General features: G+C 51.8%; 6 protein-coding genes across 6 annotated transcripts; 4 read left to right on the forward strand and 2 right to left on the reverse strand.

Moving 5' to 3' along the window:
• The first annotated feature begins 3,572 nt into the window (after positions 1 to 3,572).
• On the forward strand, positions 3,573 to 5,499 carry BDV17DRAFT_108754 (uncharacterized protein). Its single transcript, XM_073753811.1, has 6 exons — positions 3,573 to 4,107; positions 4,168 to 4,194; positions 4,253 to 4,487; positions 4,548 to 4,649; positions 4,711 to 5,010; positions 5,060 to 5,499. The coding sequence occupies exons 1-6, from the start codon at positions 4,028 to 4,030 to the stop codon at positions 5,171 to 5,173; spliced, it is 858 nt and encodes a 285-aa protein (XP_073620238.1). The 5' UTR covers positions 3,573 to 4,027; the 3' UTR covers positions 5,174 to 5,499.
• On the forward strand, positions 5,500 to 8,235 carry BDV17DRAFT_108755 (uncharacterized protein). Its single transcript, XM_073753812.1, has 3 exons — positions 5,500 to 6,586; positions 6,638 to 6,740; positions 6,791 to 8,235. Exons 1-3 carry the CDS (start codon positions 5,825 to 5,827, stop codon positions 7,873 to 7,875), a joined length of 1,950 nt encoding a protein of 649 aa, XP_073620239.1. The 5' UTR covers positions 5,500 to 5,824; the 3' UTR covers positions 7,876 to 8,235.
• BDV17DRAFT_108759 (OB-fold domain-containing protein) lies at positions 8,055 to 9,401 on the reverse strand. The gene is made up of 2 exons (XM_073753813.1): positions 9,034 to 9,401; positions 8,055 to 8,961 (listed from the first exon to the last, which is right to left on the reverse strand). The coding sequence occupies exons 1-2, from the start codon at positions 9,224 to 9,226 to the stop codon at positions 8,234 to 8,236; spliced, it is 921 nt and encodes a 306-aa protein (XP_073620240.1). The 5' UTR covers positions 9,227 to 9,401; the 3' UTR covers positions 8,055 to 8,233.
• Positions 9,402 to 10,521: 1,120 nt separating this feature from the next.
• sidJ (putative siderophore biosynthesis lipase/esterase) lies at positions 10,522 to 11,739 on the forward strand (the record flags this gene model as incomplete). Its single annotated transcript, XM_073763795.1, has 2 exons — positions 10,522 to 10,600; positions 10,660 to 11,739. Exons 1-2 carry the CDS (start codon positions 10,547 to 10,549, stop codon positions 11,737 to 11,739), a joined length of 1,134 nt encoding a protein of 377 aa, XP_073620241.1. The 5' UTR covers positions 10,522 to 10,546.
• Positions 11,740 to 11,938: 199 nt separating this feature from the next.
• mirD (putative MFS siderophore iron transporter) lies at positions 11,939 to 13,936 on the reverse strand (the record flags this gene model as incomplete). Its single annotated transcript, XM_073763796.1, has 4 exons — positions 13,648 to 13,936; positions 13,307 to 13,577; positions 12,916 to 13,258; positions 11,939 to 12,870 (listed from the first exon to the last, which is right to left on the reverse strand). The coding sequence occupies exons 1-4, from the start codon at positions 13,833 to 13,835 to the stop codon at positions 11,939 to 11,941; spliced, it is 1,734 nt and encodes a 577-aa protein (XP_073620242.1). The 5' UTR covers positions 13,836 to 13,936.
• A 560-nt stretch (positions 13,937 to 14,496) lies between these two features.
• Positions 14,497 to 18,500, forward strand: BDV17DRAFT_287076 (ABC transporter ATP-binding protein; the record flags this gene model as incomplete). Its single annotated transcript, XM_073761079.1, has 2 exons — positions 14,497 to 15,427; positions 15,475 to 18,500. The coding sequence occupies 2 exons, from the start codon at positions 14,497 to 14,499 to the stop codon at positions 18,498 to 18,500; spliced, it is 3,957 nt and encodes a 1,318-aa protein (XP_073620243.1).
• Positions 18,501 to 18,730: the final 230 nt, after the last annotated feature.

The following is an 18,730-nucleotide window of genomic DNA, read 5'->3' on the forward strand; positions in this document are numbered from 1 at the left end:
CGTTGAGACGTGGCTTTGCGAGTTCAGTTAAAGCCATACTTTAGTGGGGTCCACTTGGGCTCGGCCTCGAATGATCGTTAGACGAGCCCTCAGTCAGCGTGGTTGTTCGAGTGAGAGCATGACATGTGTGCAACCAGGGTGGTCCCTGTGGTTGTGTCTCATTCGAGATCTCGATAGGTAACCATAATGCCTGTGGATCAGTACAGTTCATGCATGCTCTTATCTGCATCAAGACTGGCTGTGAATAAGCTAGCATCTGCTGTGTGAGCGAGCGTCTTGACCCTTCCCGCGATAAACGCACAAGTAACAAGACCGAGTGGCTGGTCGACTAATGCTTGATCTGGCAACTCGAATGAGACCCCCATCAATTGCTTCCTGAGACAGAAAAAGAAAAGAAAGTCTCATGATTCTCGCCGATGGACTTGGAGACGTCCTCTGTTCATAATTTCTCGGGTCACAGTCGAGCGGCCGATGTGACCTGTAGATCACGTACACACGCCCTGTATCAAGATGCATGCCTCCTGGAGATGAATGCGATTTGTTGGCTCTATTAACTCTTCGATATGATATCGAGCGTCCTGATGGACTCGCCACTGGCCAGGCAAGAAGCATTGGACTGAGGGACGCTTCATCGACATTTGATGCAGATCTTCTGCCATTCATGCATTAAAGCGTGCCTCCAAGGCAAACTATTGCCTGATAATTGTCTTTCTCTGCGTCCATAAGGCTAGAAGCACAAGCATGGACGGAATACCAACGGTCCGATCTGATACCAGTCCGACGTGCAGCGGTGCAGACAAATCTCAAAAAGAGACGGACTGGTATCTCAGCTCCTCAAAGCGAGAGCTACCACAGTCTATGAATATATGGGATCGTTGCCTTCTGTTGTCACTGCACGGGGTGATATGGTGTCACGGCGTGATGCTGAGGCATATTCTCAGGTTCAAGCGCCTGCGTGGCCATCCTATGTCAGCATAACTATCACCATACAACAATAATGTAGGCGAAGCAAGGAGCTTCTTGTCCGCCACCTCAATAATACCGGGCCGATGTATCGAGATGATGCGCGGTCTATCATGGCCCGTTTGTACGACTCTGTAATATCTGTATCGTGTTCCTTGGTCTCGGTACCTGGGGCAAACTGATGATCGACGATGGCTATCTCGTACCGGAAAAAGCAAAAATAATCCAATTCTCAAGCGATGGGCATCGTACTTTCCGCTGCCTCTTTCAAGCAAAGACAACCTTTTTGTTGCCACCAAGGCTCTCTCCAAGCCTCAAAAGGCGATTATTGGCGCTGGGCGCGTCAACGAGAAACATATTAGGATGCCATTGCCCCGGTGATGTTCTCCTGTTCCAAACTCTGCTCAACGGAAGCGAACGGCGTTGCCCTTAGTTGGAGTTAGCGTCGGGTGTTCCTGAAGACTGAAGAGAACCGAGGGGCACTGAATATTGGTTGACGACTTGATACTGGGCGGTCCCACAAAACCCCAGAAGAGCGATAAAAATACAGCAGCAATTTCAAATCAATTCCACCGATCAGAACCCGCTTCTTGCGCTGTATTATTCCAGATTTCCAGTAATATTGGGGTATTTCCAGAGGGTCGGGCACCAGCACAGGAGCATCCGTCGTTACTCATCATCATCTGCTCTGATGGGCGTTGTCGGCCCAACGTCTTGCTCCGCCGACCGGTCGGTTATTGGCAAATTGGAGGTTCCGCGACGCTGGAACGAGCGAGCGACTCAGAAAAGGGCAGCAGCAGAGTGATTCGTGGTCAGTCGTTCGGGGAATGCGGATTGAACCCACTCGGCGGAGGCCCGTCCCAGTTACTAGTGCTTCCGGCATCCGCCCACGCCAGCCCTCAGGATCATGTCTCAAACAGGAAGTTGTACGGGAGCTTTTGTCTGGGATTAATCACCATCGAGTGGGCTCACCCCTCCATAACAATTTCACCAAGAGCAGCGGACTTCAATAAAGCCTTTAGCGCTTGAGTCCGTCGAGTTCCCAGGACCTTCCGAAAGCTTCCAGAAGGATTTAGGGGGCCCAGAGTACTGGGATTCTTGGGAATTCTCCAATTATCGAATATCGAGCGGGTCAAAAGGGCTCACTCAGGGGGGCCGGGGCCGTTTGTAAGCTGTGCAACATCTGCAACGAGGGGAAAAAGAGGGATTAAATTGAGGTCTTGATCTCTTCTGTGGGACTTGGCTGTCTATGACGGCGAAACACTGGAAGCCTAGGGTGCTTTCCTCCCGTCCCGTAAAATGAGATGAAGCAACGAGACCGTTGGATAGGCTGGCCACCAGCGAAGATCGACTGACCATCTCCTGCACATCACAAGGTCAACCTGCAGCATAAGCCTGCAAGCCTCCAACGGCACAGCAACAAAATGCGGAGGTCGGGGCTGGAGCCGTAGCCTCTGCTGATAATCGCGCAGTCCGCTGTAATTGTGGCTTCTTTCATAGTCAAAATATATCTTTATTATGGAGGATATTAGTCTCCCACCGAGTGGAAGATCCTGGGCAGCTGGGCGATACAACAGACTCATCGAATTGATGCCTGTCTTTCGTAAAGCCTCGAGTCGCTTGGCGTGTGAAAGTGATCCCATTGCTGGAGACTGGGCATTAAGTTCATCCTGGCACCTGCAGGAGCGAGGATCAGGGGAGCTCCAAGGCTGCACCTTCCCGCCCAGCGCGATTAGCAGGTGCAACGTCTGTCATTGACATCATGGAATCCCGCCGTCTTTGCTGTGACATATGAGTCTGAGCTGTGGAGAAGATTATGCAATCTGTGCTGATATTTTGGACGGTCTGTGAGCCGGTCTGTGATGCTGGATCTGTGTTGCTTCAATGACTGCCCAGCCAATGTTTACCATACGTCATTGAGAGTGACTGGCAGCCGTCTGGACCTCCAGAACCAGTACCATAGCCCCCGGAGTTTGCCTAATGACTCTGTACGAAATTCCGCACGAGGCAAGAGAAGATGTATCGAAGTTAGCTAAGGTTGTATTTGCAATAGTATCTGTTGTCAGGCTTGTTGGTGGTGGGAATATCACGTTCTGGTCGGTAGGAAGCTTTGCAGGGAGGTGGCATGGAAGGTGCTCAACATACTTAGGTAAGTCCAGAACTTCAATTACTTCTCGAGCTCTATTGACGAGGATACAGGATGGCAAAAGACTCGTTTATTCACGATTATGTTGTGTCCTAAAGATCAAGATTGGGATAGGAACTATATGTTATCTTACGTTCGCTCGAGCTTTATTCTAAGGGAATCGATCTGAATTCAACAGCATGAGTAAAGGCCTGGCCATGATGGGTATACACTGCAGCCCTCTCATTTATAGGACCAAGAGATGAGCATGAAGTCGAGCAAGTGAGGAAATTGCCAGTGTCTGCGAGGTGGTTTGCTCTCGCTTTGCTGCAGGTGTTGTTGTCGGGATCTCTCACTTCCCATAACACATTGCTTCCTCCTGCTTCACCTTCCACCTTGTTACTTTCCCTTTTATCTCTCTCCTCCTCTTTTGCTTCCCTTGTTCTTCCCTACCCCACCTGCTCTTCTCATCCACAACCCCAGCATCTGCCGTCAATCAATCCATCATTCATCAAGCATTGAATCTTACGATCCACCACCTGAAGATCTATCGATCAGACAGCAGACAATTCCCAACCTTCAATTGACCTTGGAAGTGTTGCTGGATGATCAGGTCCTCTCTGCAGTGAGGAACACAATCTCTCCCGAATCGAATACTCCTTTCATATTCCAGGGCCCTTCAAACACATTATTTCCTGTTCAAGCTCACAGTTATATTCCTCTTCTTGTTTTCTGCACATTCTCCCTTCGCCTAACTCACAACCCCCTTTATCTTCTTGATCTCTGTTTCATACATATCGAGCAAGTTCTCGCTGAGAAGAACCGAGTCCGAGCGTCCTCTACAGCTGAAATCTCGGCTAGCAGACAGTGTCTTCTAGTTACTTCCATCTCAGTAACTCTATCACTCCGGCAACTCATTTGATTCCATCTTCTTATATCATGGCAAACCGTCGGCCTCCCAGTGAGGCGGGCGTTCCAAGCGCCTATGCAGGAGGGTACAGTGAAGCGATCAAAAGACAGTGAGTGATTAAAGTTCAATTACTTCTGATACAGATGCTGACCACATCCTCTCAATAAAGGCTCGAAAGTGTCCCTTTGCCAGACAAGTGAGCGAAACCTACATTTCCCATCGTTTCCTGTAAGACCCGTCTTAACAACAAACAGAATTAAATGCAAGAACTGCAAGAAGTTCAGAAATGCCAACGTCTACTCGAAAAGACAGCTCGACATCTTCCGGAATGCTTTCGTGGTCGGGGGACAGCGAGCTTTGACGGGCGGATACGCGACCTGTCGTGGCTGTACCGGTGGCCAGATTATGGAGCTACGTTGCTGCGTCTGCGACAAGGTGAAAGGCCTCGAGGAGTTTGCCATAAACCAACGCAAAGAACATGAGTTCGCGGTAAGTCTTTTACAGGGTGCTTCTCGTCTTGCTGCTGAGCTAACGCATTGTTCTCAATAGCGTTGTCTAGACTGCGTTCAAGGTCATAAGGACGCAGAGCCCGTTGTCGATGAGAATAAGTTACTCACTGAAGGAGATCCTTCCACGCTGGGGGCTTTGTCTGTCAGTTTAACCCTATGATTTTCTGCAGCTCGATTTGGCTTGTGTACTGACATACCACAAGTTTCACACCGGCAGCACCTTGGGAGGCTCGATCAGGCAACTCACCAGCGATGCGCAAAGCCATGGCTCTTCATTCGCAGGCGTTACCGACAACGTGCCTTCCGGAGGCGGCGTTTGGATTGAACCCGAGCGCCACGAAACGAACAACCCCAGCAGTCACGGCTCCCAGGGAAGGGCAGATCTTGGGTCAATGAACGCGAACTCGGCTCACAGCGAATGGGCTTCGTATGGCGTTGCACGTTCACTTGCTACTGGAAGTGTGCGAAACGGTGGAGAAGACGACAGATTCCCCAAAGTCAAGGTGAGTTTCTACATCAAAGTGCTGAATACAGCCTGCTGACTACGGACAGGCATGGCGCTCTGAGACCGTTGAGAAACAGCCTGCGCGTGTTCCTGAAATGAACAGAAACGCCAGCCTCTCTGACGACGAGGAGGACGACGAGGATGTCTCAGGGTTCCTTTGAGATGAGCCGAAGTGAGGTGATCCGTGGCTCGCTGAACAGTTGCCGCTGCGACCCAAGGTAGAACACATCGCAACCATGGTTTAGAGGGTACTATAGGGGACTCGTTTATTCTTTTAGGTAGTATCTAGGCTTGGGAATTTGAGCTTCAGAATCCCTGCTTTCAAATGTCATATGTGCTCTGTTACCTAGAATAATCCAGAAATGATGACGATCCAGCCACCGATCTCACTCTTCCTGCCTCAGGCTGTTTCAGTCGGGCGCTGTGACGTATGACCATGGCCTCCCCATGCACTGTCGGTCGCGGCTGAAAGAACTGACACTCCAATTTTCTTCTTCGATGCCTGACTGCAGGGGATGATCCTGGCCTTTTCCTTTCGTTTTCATTGCTTTGTTCCACTGCGATACGATAAGCGAATTCTTCAAGTAACTTGAAAGGCCCGCTGTCTCACGCAGAGCTCTGAACCTCTTCTGCTGCCCCTCACTGCCTCGACTGCTTTGTGCGCCACTGCCTCCGCTCACACAAGTCTTCCACGAACACAAAGCTCCTTTTCGACCTCTTCAGCATTGTCTCATTATCCTCCCGCTTCATTTTCCTATCTATAAAGCTCGACGTTGAATGGTCTTAAAGCAGACTGTGGCCCAACCGTCCTGATGGCTTACGATGGCTTTCAGCATGGTTTGAACCCTTATGGTCAACCAGACAACAACAGCAATCCTATAAACCCTCCAGAGACCTATCCCTCGTCCTCCTACGAACCTCCATATCCATACCAATCAGCATTCGACCACATCAACATGCCTCAACCGCAAGCTCCTTCGCACTCTGCCCCTCCTCAAGGCTACTATCCTGAACCGCCGCGCGAGCAGTCCTCCTGGCCTCCCCCTCCTCCCCCTCCTCCCCCTCCTTCTCACCACACTGGCCGAATCAACGACGCAGTGACATCGGCTGTCGGAAACAGCGCTCCTTCGTCATATGTATCACCGGATCTGGTGGCGCAGATCACCGCAAACGTGATACAGCAGCTCGGTGCCGCCAATCTCAATAGCCCTGTCAACCAGAAGCCGCCTCAGCCTCCACCGCAATGGGGAGCACCTCAGCCGTTTCAAAACCCTTCAGCGCCGCATACCCCGATTATATCGCAAAGCTCCCCGTCGCCTTTTCAGCAGCCTCCTCCGCATCCCGAGTTTGCCGGCGCTCCCCATGTTCGCGCCAGGTTGAGTCCTTCTCCTCCTGATAGGAGAGGCTCACCTAGTCAATTCAGTGAGAACAGCCGGGAGGCTAGCTCACGCCCAAATCCTCAGCGGAATGACACGTTCCCGACGACCCTGGAGAAGATATGGGGCAATCTCTTTGAGGGCGACAAGCCGACTGCAAGGCTGGGACAGTTTTTGCGGGGCATCGCAATGCATTTGGTACGTTGAGGCTGAGCCGTTCAATCTTCTTGCACACTCTAACCTCTCTAGATTGAGAATTATCCTCCTGGGAATACGCTGGTTGTGGTTCCGGACAAGTTGCAGAAGTTCTACGCAGAGACTAACATCCCATCCGACCCGTATCCGTGGCAAGGTAAGAGACTCCCCGCGACTAACTCGCTACATTACTGACTGCCGCTGTAGATATATTCGATGATCGAACGTCGTCAATCTCGAGACTATTCAGAGAGATCGAAGCGGAGCACCACCTTGTGCAGGTCAAATTAAACGAGAGGCCTGACATCCCTGGACTCACTCCGAAAGGATTCGAGACGCTGGCCACCTTGATGATTCAGGCGAACCCAGACAAGGAATACGAACGGTTACAGAAGGCCGTGTTGAACATGCCAATAAGCAACTCAGACAACAGGAAAGAGCGGTTCCCCAAGGAAATCCCTCGGCGGCTGTTCCCAGAGATGCCTAATCTCCGTCTACGCGAGGAGCTCGATCAATATATCATGAAACACTGCGGAGTCGATCTCCCTCCCATTACCGACGAAGAGATCAAGAAGGTCGCTGCCCAGCGTCACAAGTCGTCTACAAGCCCTAGCGTCTCCATCGAAGAGAACAATACCTCAACGAACGACCGCGAGAAGAAAACGTACCAACCACCAAGCGCAGCCGTCGTCGATGACTCGGATCAAGAACAAGACCCTCCCGCTATTGAACGCAAGCGAAAGCCCTACACGGCGCACGCAGGAGGGGGCAAAGTCTACGACGGGCCAGGGAACCCTACCCACCGGCACGCGAACTCATTTTCCACAAGCTCCGGCGTCAAGGAGGTCCGTCCTCGCATCGTCCCCGACTCCCCTCCCTACCGCAGCGGATCAAGAGGGCCCGGCCGCTCGCGAACAGGAGCATCCACCCGCTCACGAAGCCAATCGCGCGGTTACCATCCAGGCCATGACTACAGACACTCCGAAACCGACATCTCGGGTGGCCTAAGACACACCGGCACGTCCTCAGGCGGAGACTACTACTACAACAACCCGCCCTCGTCAAGCATCCCAAGCGACCTGCTCGACAAGTACCGCGAAATCGACCGGGAGGATGACGAACGTCTGTACGAACAACTCCGCGAGCGCGAGAAAGAGCGCGAGAAAAGCAAGTACCACGACAGCCTCCCGTCACGGTCAACCTGGGCCGGCGATGAAGACTACTACCGCGGTATGCTAGGCGGCCAAGGCGGCGGGCCTGTGTCTGGGTATGACTATAAGGGTCACCGGTAGGTAAGGTGGTGCTTGCATGCATTTTAACTGAGAAGACAAATTTATGAAATACTCTCGCTATCTACTTGTATATATACCTCACGTTTTGTCACTCTTTGCTGTTCGTTTTGTGACCTTATTTCGGTCTTGTCTTTCTGATTCGCTTTGCCTTGATGCAATAGCGTTGCGTTGTTTTTTGACGACTTATGAGAAATGACTGATATCCATATGCTGCTTGCTCTGCGTGTTATATATCGCTCATTTCATTCCATTGTATACCACATCGCGTGCACTGCTATATAGCAACCAGAAATATAACCTCGCATAACGATGCCAACGTGTAGGGTCCTCCTAGTAGGCAGCAGTAGCATTCGCCATCTCATTCATCCTCCCGACGTCTCTTCAACTCCCGCAAACGCATATACTCCCTCCCCGCCTCACTCACAACCTTCGCCTCCTTCTCCCTAGCAGCCTCCTCCCTCTCCCAAGCCTCCTCAATCTTCTTCCTGACTTTGATCTCCCTATCCTCCCTCTTCCTCGCCCTCCGTCTAACCCTCTCCTGCTCCTCCTCAACCCTACCCCCCTCCTCATCCGCCTCCCTCCGCAACGTCTCAATCTCACCCTTCTCAAGAACCCACGGGTCAGAGAGGACGGTCGTAAGGAACCTCGTCCGAGCCTCAACAAAGCGCATCTCGGTTTTCGTGTCGGCGACGGGGAAGAATCGCTCGAGGTTTATCTGGATGACCGAGCGGAAGGAAGATAGTGTCCCTTTTAGCTGGAAGACCTTTCCGGGCACGAGGGGGGTTATGTCCAGTGGTGAGCGGGTTGTGGCTGTGAGGTGGGTTTCTTTGGAATGTTTACTGTCTTCATCGTTGTCGTTGTCGTTGTTGGCGTCCGGTTCCGATTTCGATCTCGCGGAGGCCGCAGTAGCAGGTGCGGGAACAGCAGCAGGAGTATCATCTTTCAAAACAACAACATCAACCGTCGCGCCCGTACTATCGTCGATCGTTAGGATCGTCCGTCTGGGGACAACCGTTCGCGCGACGATAACGCCGATAACGTTCACAAAGCGGATAGGGTGGTTTTCGTAGAAGAAGAGGCCTTGTTCTGTTCATTCCCGGCAGACATACCTCATTAGCAACAATTTACGCGTCCGAGAAAACAAAGACGAGAACAAACCTCCAAACCCAACGCGTCTTTTCAACCGATGGATATCCGCTGCGCTGATCTTCACCCAGGCGAAGTTTGTCGGGGAGGCCTTGAAGCAGAAGGCTGGGTAGAAGGAGAGGACAGGATGCGTTGATTTTGGATTTGGCTTCGTGGCATGATGGTGATTGCTCTTCGTGCTCTTGATGGTGTCATTGGTTGCCATGCCATGAGATCGGGGATGGGTGTGTTTTCATTTTTGTTGCATTCTCTGTGAGAGTTTGTCGGTTTTACCGTTCGCAATGCCTTGGGGGCCCGGCTTGTTGACGCGTCGAGAATGGCTGGCTTTATTTGTAGCTTGAGCTGCACCTCCGCTTGGAAATTTGGACCGCGGCCTCCCGGAGATAGTGTCATGTGACTTGTGCTGCGATGAGTAGATATACTTGCAATTGGCAGGATTTAAGGGTTTTTGGATGCAAGCGGGTGTATCTGTATATCGGTTGCCATATTCGGACCTATTAAGAATATGGTATCTGCACATCTGACAAAACGCCAGTCTTTGACTCTCGATGGGCGAGTGCTGTCTGTTACCAATGTTCGTAGGTGAGCCGGCGACCTCGATCAACGCAATGGCGCATTCATTGAGTATACAGCGTCGCTCGGTGGCTATGGTCTACTCAGCATATAATAAGCCTCTTAGAAATGGGTTGGATGGTTGGATAGTTGGAAGTTCGGGCTTCAGGGAGCATTACATAGTACTCCAGCGGAAGATATATATATTCTCGCTATCAACCGAAAGGCAAACCTTACGAAGAGTAGACCACGTTAACGCGTGCCTGACTTAAAGACTAGATTAGGTTCTTATAGTTCTAGAAATCCCGCAAAGACTCGCAATTGTCGCAGTTTCGTTATCTTCACCTCTTGATTTCCATCTAGAAAGCGAGAGGAGTTCGACCGTACCGAACTGTCTCACCCTCAGGAGTTGATTGCCAATAACCGGTTCCCTCTGCCTGGAACGCCGGAAATCCTCAGCTCTCAGTTACAACTTACTCCTAACTCCGACTCAACACGCGGCAACCGATGACGAAGCCTCGTGAAGCAACCGTGGGATGTGGACATTTGGGCGCGCTCTCTAACCGAAGCGAGGCCTTGCGCCGAGACACAATCTTATCAGATCCTGCATCTCGAGCTTAGCGTGTTACTAGCGCGTACCTGAAGAGCTGGCTCCGCTTGTAATGTCCCAATTTTTTATATCCTCAAAATTACACGGCATTTTTCATGGAGCAACTCTTGAGCAGAAACTGTTACAAACATGAACTGGAAAAGCGGAGCCGTTATCATTAGGTATCCAGATGAGTGTTAGCGAGAGAGCTGGAGCGAAATTCAGATCATCAGGCACATGATGAAATCATTAACGGTCCGATAAGCCGGGTGTCTGCACCTGCACCAGAATCACTTCATTGCTGCTAACTAACTTGAAGTTACCCCTCCATACAAGTTGAGCTCATTCCACCCTTCACTCTCGACTAAAGCTCTCTACAGCACAATGTACTCCAAATTCTGGCCTGCAGGCGGCCTCCCAGGCATCCTCCACCACTACGTACGCCCAATTGCCCCCAAGCTAATAATGCACCAAAAACTAACAACCAACACCTACAGACCGAAACCCTCGTAACATTCGAATTCACCACCTCCGCAACGCCTAAACCGCACTCCCTCCTCTTCGTCGGCGGCCTCGGCGATGGCCTCGCAACAACCTCCTACATGGCTGACCTCGCGCGCGCCCTCCAACCAACAGACTGGTCGCTCTTCACACTGAACCTGACCTCCTCATATTCCGCTTGGGGACTAGGCCATCTAGACCGCGACACGAACGAGATTGCGCAGTGTCTGAATTATATAAGGGACTATAAGAGTGGGAAGTTCGCTAGCAACAACAACAATAACACCGCCAGCAACCTCAAGGAGCAATTAAGCGCAACCAAGCCAGGAAAAATAGTCCTAATGGGTCACTCCACCGGCTCCCAATGCGTAATCCACTACCTCTCGAAACCGAACCCCTTCAACACCCGCAAAGCCTTCGACGCCGAGCTTCAGCATACCCTCCGCCCAACCCTCGACGGCGCAATCATGCAAGCGCCCGTCTCAGACCGCGAGGCAATCCAGTACGTCCTCTCGACGGGGTGGATGGGCCGCACAAGCGAGGAAGTAAAGAAAATCTACGCCGACATCGAGAAACTCGCGCGCGATGAAGTCGCCAGACACCCCGATCCAGACCACGACGTGCTTCTCCCGCTGCATATGACTGGGGTTATTGGGTACCCTGGTAACGTACCGCTTTCTGCGCGGCGTTTTTTGAGTCTGGTTTCGCCGGGGAGTCCGGCTACCCCGGGTGAAGATGATATGTTTAGTTCGGATCTAGGCCACGAACAACTTCAACAAACGTTCGGGAAGATTAGGAGTGGCGGGTTGCTTATGGCTGGCGGGAAATTGATGGTTCTTATGTCGGGTGCCGATCAGGCGGTTCCGGGGTGGGTTGATAAGGAGAGGGTTCTGGAGACGTGGAGGGGTGTTGTTGATGGCGAACGGGAAGAGGGGGAAAGTGAGATTTGGGATGGGGTTGGGAGTGGGCTTATTCCGGGGGCTTCGCATGCGTTGAGTAATGATGATCAGGCGGAGCCGAGGAGGGATCTTGTTAGGAGAGTCATGGGGTATTTGAAGGGGGTGGAGGAGCGGTAGAATCATCATCATATAGTGAAGATTGTAATAGAATAGAGATAGAGAGCAAACTAAGCTTTTGCATTTGGAGTCTGCTTAATCTAGTAGTCTATCATTCTAGGTCATGTCTATGGCATAAATCAAATCGTGAACGCAGTAAATCGTAGGAATCATAAAACATGGCAGAGATGGACATCGATCATCTCCAATCGGGACAAAGTTAGAACAAGACTCCCTTGCTTTGAGCATCCTTGCTGAGCTTTATGTCCTTAATCAAGAACATCCAAACCAGAGCAGAGGCCATGATAGCCGCTCCGGCAACCAACATCTTCGTCTGGGTCTCGGCATAAGCAGAAGCAATGGCATCGCGAACCGGCGAGCCAATGGGGTAGCTGAGTTGAATATCAAGCGACTCGTAGATCGCCCTCCAGTCCGCCTTGGCAGACTCAGGAAGAAAGCGCTTCAAAGCGCTAGGCAAGGTGTTGGTCCAGATAGCACCGGAGATGCTAGATCCGACAGCACCTCCCATGGACCCAAAGACGCCAAGGAAGGCAAGGGCAGAAGCAATATTGTTGTGGTCAGACGCGGCCGAGACCGCGACCTGTTGACAGCTGATAATTGTGCTGCCGCCGAACGCGATGAAGACCTGGCACATAATCAAATAGCCCACGGACCAGCCGGGCTTGCGGAAGTAGATCATGAGGCTGACGCCGAGAATGTATAGAGGGACGGCCCACAGCAGCAGCCACCGGAAGCGCGAGGTCTTTTTGATCAGAAAGCCTACGGCCAGGAGCCATATCCCGGAGATCACATTGAAGATGCTGTTGATGTATCCTGCGGTTGAGATGCTTGTCCCGTAGACAACCTGGAGGTAGGATGTATAATACTCGTTCCAGCAGTAGTACGCGACTTGATATGAGGCTCCCAGAAGACAAGCTCCGAGAACCGTTCTTGAGGCCAGTAACTCCCACGGGAGGAATGGTACTGGGGCGATGTAGCGCTCTGCTAGGACAAAACCGACGAGGCATGCGAGTCCGGCAACGTGCATAACGATAATATAGGAGTCAGTCCACTCATCCGCTCTGGAGCCGGCAATGGTAAATGGTAAGAGGAAGAGCACTAGACCCGTTGCCAGGAGAAAGACACCAAGGACTGAAAAGTTAGCAAAGCCCTACCGCAAGATAAGATGATACTTACGGTCCAACTCAATAGCGTAGAAGATGATGCTCTGCGGAAAGGTCCTGCCACTGTGCTCCTTTTTCGGCAAAAGGCCTTGCTGCTCAGCCTTGTAACGATTGTACTGCAGTAGCCCAAACATAGGCAAGGCAACAATGGGAAGAATAATAGCAAAGCTGCCGTATGCCCATCGCCAGTTATAGGCATAGAAGCGCTCCGAGGCAGCCGAGCCTGCAAATGCAGTGATGATGTAGGGGGATGAGGTGAAAGCGTAAGCGAGACCTCGATCACGCAGAGAGGACGTATCTGCCGTGATGACGTCGATGCTAAAGATCATGCCCGCAAAGCCGATGGTATAAAACACCTATAGTCGTAAGCCTCCGGCCAAGCTTTTCCCAGCAGGTAGACATACCTGAGATATGCAGTAAGTGGTAATACCTGTGCATGTAGCAGACAAGACCAGCCCGAGTGTCGCAGAGGATACCATAATCAAGAAACCAACCGAGCGGTCCCAAACGTTCAGTATCTTCGCAAGAGGCATGTAGGTCGCTGAGGACATGACGCTGGACACGATGTAGATGACCGGGATCAAGGAGTGCGATTCAAAGCCGCTGGTCACGAAGGCAGAAAGGTTGCTGGTTATCGAGGACTGGAACGCGTTCACGAAGTAGAGGAGGAACATCCTATTGCGCCGGATGGTCAGTTATTGTACCTTCAAAGCGCATCAAGCGCATCGTGTCCATCTAAACTCACAGTACGTAGGCCGTCACCAATGACTTCTTCGACCAGGCCATTGTAATAGCCTCGGCTTGTTTCACGCCATCTTGAGCGGCTTCCGGATCTTCAGAAGCGACGGCTTGCTCTCTGCTCGGCCTTGGGGTGTCCCCGAGTAGAGGGGTGTCCTCAGAGTGGGAGGACTGTGGTCTCTTCAGCGCCGACATTGCGGCATTGGTTGTTTCTCACGATCCCCAAGGAGTAGCAGCTTCTTTTGCCAGATTTCCCAAGCTGATGGCTTTGCGACAAAGATGATAGTGAAGGTAGGCCGGATAACGTCGGATCATGGCGACAAAAGAGGATGGAGAAGCAGTGCGGAGAATTGGGAGAAAATTGGAGGAAAGATTTGAGTGGTTCCTGGTGCTGTACGACCGCGTATACTTTACAGTACCTGTATTTTATCGACAGCCGACAATACAGACCCACGTGCCATGTAATTTATCCATCTTCCTTCATTCGATTGACTCTAAACATCCAACGGCCCAGCGATGTCGGCAGCCTCTCAGTCTCAGCCCATCTCGGGCCTTGCTCATCCACACCCACTTGGTACTGTCTGGAAACGATAGCTCAGAACTTACGTAACCTGCCAATCCCTGTCATAATGCTTGACGCGCTAGCCTGGCCGTCAATAACGTGGCTCTGCGGCTTCCAACTCAGTGGGCTGCCCACCAGACGACGGTGGACCGCAGTTTCTGCAGCGGACCTGCCATGTTCTAGTGCCATGCCAGAATTCAATAAATTGAAACGATTGCCAGCCGAGCACTTGGCGACGTCTTTCACTGGCAGTTGTACGCTGTGCCAAGCTCATGCTGCAGAGCCCGACTCAGGATGAAGCTTATCCAGAATATGGTGGGCTTCCCGCGCCTGCTGCTGGCCGGCAATCCTTCGAGAGTCGACCTTGGCATGCTCGCGGTGGCTATTGTGAGCTCGATAGCATCCGGCGTCCCTTTCCCATTGATCGGAATCCTGTTCGGCCAGCTTCTCGACGATTTCAACGCGGCGACATGTAAGCAAAACGGCTCTTCCTCTGACTCTGGCGACCAAGGAAGCATCAACTCCAAGATCCTGATCATCGTGTACCTGGCTATCGCTCAATTCGTCCTGATCTATATCCATCTTTCGTTCTGGACCTTGAACGGCGCTCGATTGGCGCAGCGACTGCGGGAATCCTATCTACAAAACTTACTTCGCCAAGAGCCGTCATATTTCGACGATCTCCCGCCGGGAGAAGTCGCCTCTCGCCTCAATGGTGACATCCAGACAATTCGTTCGGGCACGTCCGAGAAAGTGGGAATATGCCTTGCAAGCTTTTCCTTCTTCGTCACTGCATATATCGTTGCGTTCATCAAGGACACCAAGCTCGCGGGAATGTTAGTGTCGCTGATCCCCGCCTATTTCCTGATGTCATTTGTGGGAAGTCACTATATCGAAAAGTACTCCGGTCTTATGTCGAACCATGCCGCTACCGCTGCCTCGATTGCTTCCGAAGCACTTTCGAACTTTACCGTTGTACAGGCATTCGGCGCCAATGCTCGATTAGAGGAGAAGTTCTCCAAGGCACTTAAGTCTTCGGAAGTTGAGGGGTTGAAGAAGGCTACGGCGGTCGGTATACAATCAGGGGTCCTATATTTTGTCGCTTATTCTGCGAACGGTTTGGCATTCTGGGAAGGAAGCAGACAGGTTGCCGCTGCTGTGAGCGATGAATCTAGTGGAATCACCGTCGGCGCTGCATTCACAGTGATTTTTATTCTTGTCGAAGGTTAGTACCAGCATGGGTTTTGTTGTTCGGGTTACTAACAGATGCAGCGACTTTGCTTCTGAGTCAAGTAGCGCCATTCCTTCACCTCTTCGTAGCAGGTGTCGCTTCATACGAGAAGCTGCGCGCCGATATCGACCGCGAGCCCCTGATCAACGGAACCGCGCCTTCAGGCACTCGCCTTTCTCAGGCAGAAGGCGGCTTCGAATTCGAGAATGTTTCGTTCACCTACCCTTCAAGACCCGAAATTACTGTCCTCGACAAGATAAGTCTCAGCATACCTCCCAACAAACATACTGCAATCGTCGGTCTCTCGGGAAGTGGCAAGTCCACTATTGCCGGTCTGGTCACAAGGCTCTATGATCCTACGGCGGGGCGCATTCTCTTCGACGGCCACGACCTTTGTGACGTTAACGTTCGGGATCTGAGAAGCTTTCTCAGTTTGGTGCAGCAGGAGCCGTCTCTTCTGGACCGCTCTCTCTTCGAGAACATCGCGCATGGTTTGGTCAATTCGAGCAACCCTGAACATACGCGTCTGCAAGCTGCTCTTCTCAGCTCCGACCTCGCGGATTTAGCACTCGAGGTCAGAGAAGGAAAGAGCTTGATTGAAGCTGCAGAGAAAAAAGGTCCGGAATTCGTCGAGATTGTCAATTTGGTCAAGAAAGCTGCTACCCTCGCGGATGCAGATGCTTTCATTTCTGTGCTGCAACACGGCTATGGTACGGTAGTGGGCTCGAGTGGGCGACTAATCAGTGGTGGTCAGAAACAACGAATCTCTCTTGCTAGAGCTCTCGTCAAGGACCCTGCAGTGCTGATTTTGGATGAAGCCACGGCTTCTCTGGATTCTCGAAGCGAACAGCGTATCCAGCGCGCTATCTCGAACATTGCTAGCGGGAGAACAATGATCACGATTGCCCACCGTTTGTCGACGATCACCAATGCGGATAACATCATCGTTATGCACAAGGGGCATATCATGGAGCAAGGTGACCATGCGACGTTGATGGCGAACAATGGTCCATATGCCGACCTAGTCAACCTGCAAACTCTCGGATCCGCGTCTGACAAGAATGGATCATCAGTCAGTGTTGGCGGCACTAGCAACGCTGATCAAGTCTCCACGGAAATTGATGAAAGAAGTAGTGTCTCGAACGACGGACTTGGAGATATTGACGAAAAGAAGCCCACCACGACCGAAACTCCAGTCGAATCCGCGGAAGACTTGGACGAACCCGAGACACCGAAGAAATCCCTGTGGGCTCTTGTACGGGGCTATGCACCTGCTGTGAGACCGCATCTGATAATGATTGTTCTTGCTCTCCTTGGCTCCAGTATTGTTGGCGGGGCTTTCTCCGGTGAGGCGGTGATCTTTGGGAAGACTGTCGGGAGCCTGAACCCATGCAACAGCGCGGACAGTATTCGATCTAAGGGTGAATTCTTCGGACTCATGTTCTTTGTTCTTGCACTCATCGAGTTCTTTGCGAACATTGCCAGCTGGACTGGATTCGGATGGGTTTCTGAGAAGGTAGTCTACACCGTCCGAGTTCTGTCGTTTCGGTCAATGATGGAGCAGGACCTTCAGTGGCATCAGTCTAATGGTCGAACACCTCCCTTGCTCCTATCGTACTTGACTAGAGATGGCAACGCTCTGGCCGGACTGAGCGGTTCTGTCATTGGCACACTGTTCTCAATTACCGTCAACCTCATCGCAGCCATCATCCTGACGCACATCATTGCCTGGAGAATTGCCCTGGTTTGTTTGGCTCTAGTTCCGCTTCTTCTCGGAGCTGGCCTCATGGAGCTTCATGTCCTCGGAAAATTCGAGGAACGCCACGAAAATGCTTACACCAAATCGGTTGACATTGGTGTCGAGGCGATCACATCAATCAAAACGATCGCCTCTCTCTCTTTGGAAGAGGAAACATTGAAGACCTACCAACGGTCGTTGAAGGGGCCTCGTAAGGAAACGCTCGCAGTCACCCTACAGGCAAGCTTTTGGCAGGCAATGACCTACTTCTTGGGTAACCTCGTCAACGCATTGGCTTACTGGTGGGGTTCCAAGCAAATCCTGGCGGGCAACTATGACCAGACGCAATTCTTGATTGTCGTCTTCTCTCTTCTCGTCAGTGCACTCCTATGGAGTCAAATGTTTGCCCTTGCACCCGAGCTGTCAGCTGCCAGGGCGGCAATGGCAAGGTTGTTAGGTCTCATCGAGATCGGCTCGGATAAGATGCAAGGACATGTGCACCCTCCCACTTTGCCTGCACCATCAGGAGAAAAAGACACAGAGGCGACTGGCGAGACGAACCCAACTTTCTCTGACAGCAAAGCCTCCAGCGTACAGCTCCGCGACGTCCACTTCTCATACCCAGCCAGACCAGACATCAAAGTCCTCAGCGGCCTAACCATCGACATCAAACCCGGAAAGTTCTGCGCCCTTGTGGGCCCTAGCGGTGCTGGAAAATCCACGATCATATCTCTGGTGGAACGCCTCTACACCCCGCAATCCGGCTCCATATTCGTTGACGGTAACGACATCACAAAACACCGTGACGTCGCGTTCCGCAACTCTATCGCCCTCGTGCCCCAAGAAAGTGTCCTCTTCGAAGGCACGATCAAGTTCAACTTGAGCCTCGGTGCTAAACCCGGCACTGAGGTCTCTCAAGCTGACATCGAAGAAGCATGCAAGCTCGCCAACATCCATGACACCATCGTGGCCTTACCCGACGGCTACGACACCCTCTGCGGGCCCAACGGGAACCAGTTCTCCGGAGGCCAGAAACAGCGTCTGTCCATTGCCCGGGCGCTTGTCCGGAAACCGAAGCTCTTGATTCTCGACGAGTCAACTAGTGCGCTTGATGCCGAGTCCGAGAAACTCCTACAGGATGGGCTTGAACGAGCCGCGAGGGGGATTACAGTCATTGCGATCGCGCACCGGCTGCACACTATTAAGAAAGCCGACGTTATCTTCTTAATTGATGGTGGCCGGTGCGAGGAGCACGGCACGCACGAAGAGCTCCTGGCGAGGTCGGAGAGCTATCGGGCGAATGTCATGCACCAGACCGTGGCGACCTAGAGTTTTCGATTCATTTTCCTGATGTATTAAATTTTTTTTTTTTTGAAATAGACTTATAGAATAATTGCTACGCATATTTAATTGTTAATGGCGTCAAATTTAGTCCACCCTCTCAGCCTATTTCGCATCCTATGTCGTGTTTCGTACTTCGAGTGCAGTCTGAAGGCACTTAGATCGCCCAGCCATCTGCCCCTCCAGCAACAGAGTCTGAATTAAATTGAAGCTACAAT

This window comes from Aspergillus undulatus, assembly GCF_047715775.1.
Source record: "Aspergillus undulatus strain CBS 261.88 unplaced genomic scaffold BDV17scaffold_3, whole genome shotgun sequence".
Classification (NCBI taxonomy): domain Eukaryota; kingdom Fungi; phylum Ascomycota; class Eurotiomycetes; order Eurotiales; family Aspergillaceae; genus Aspergillus; species Aspergillus undulatus.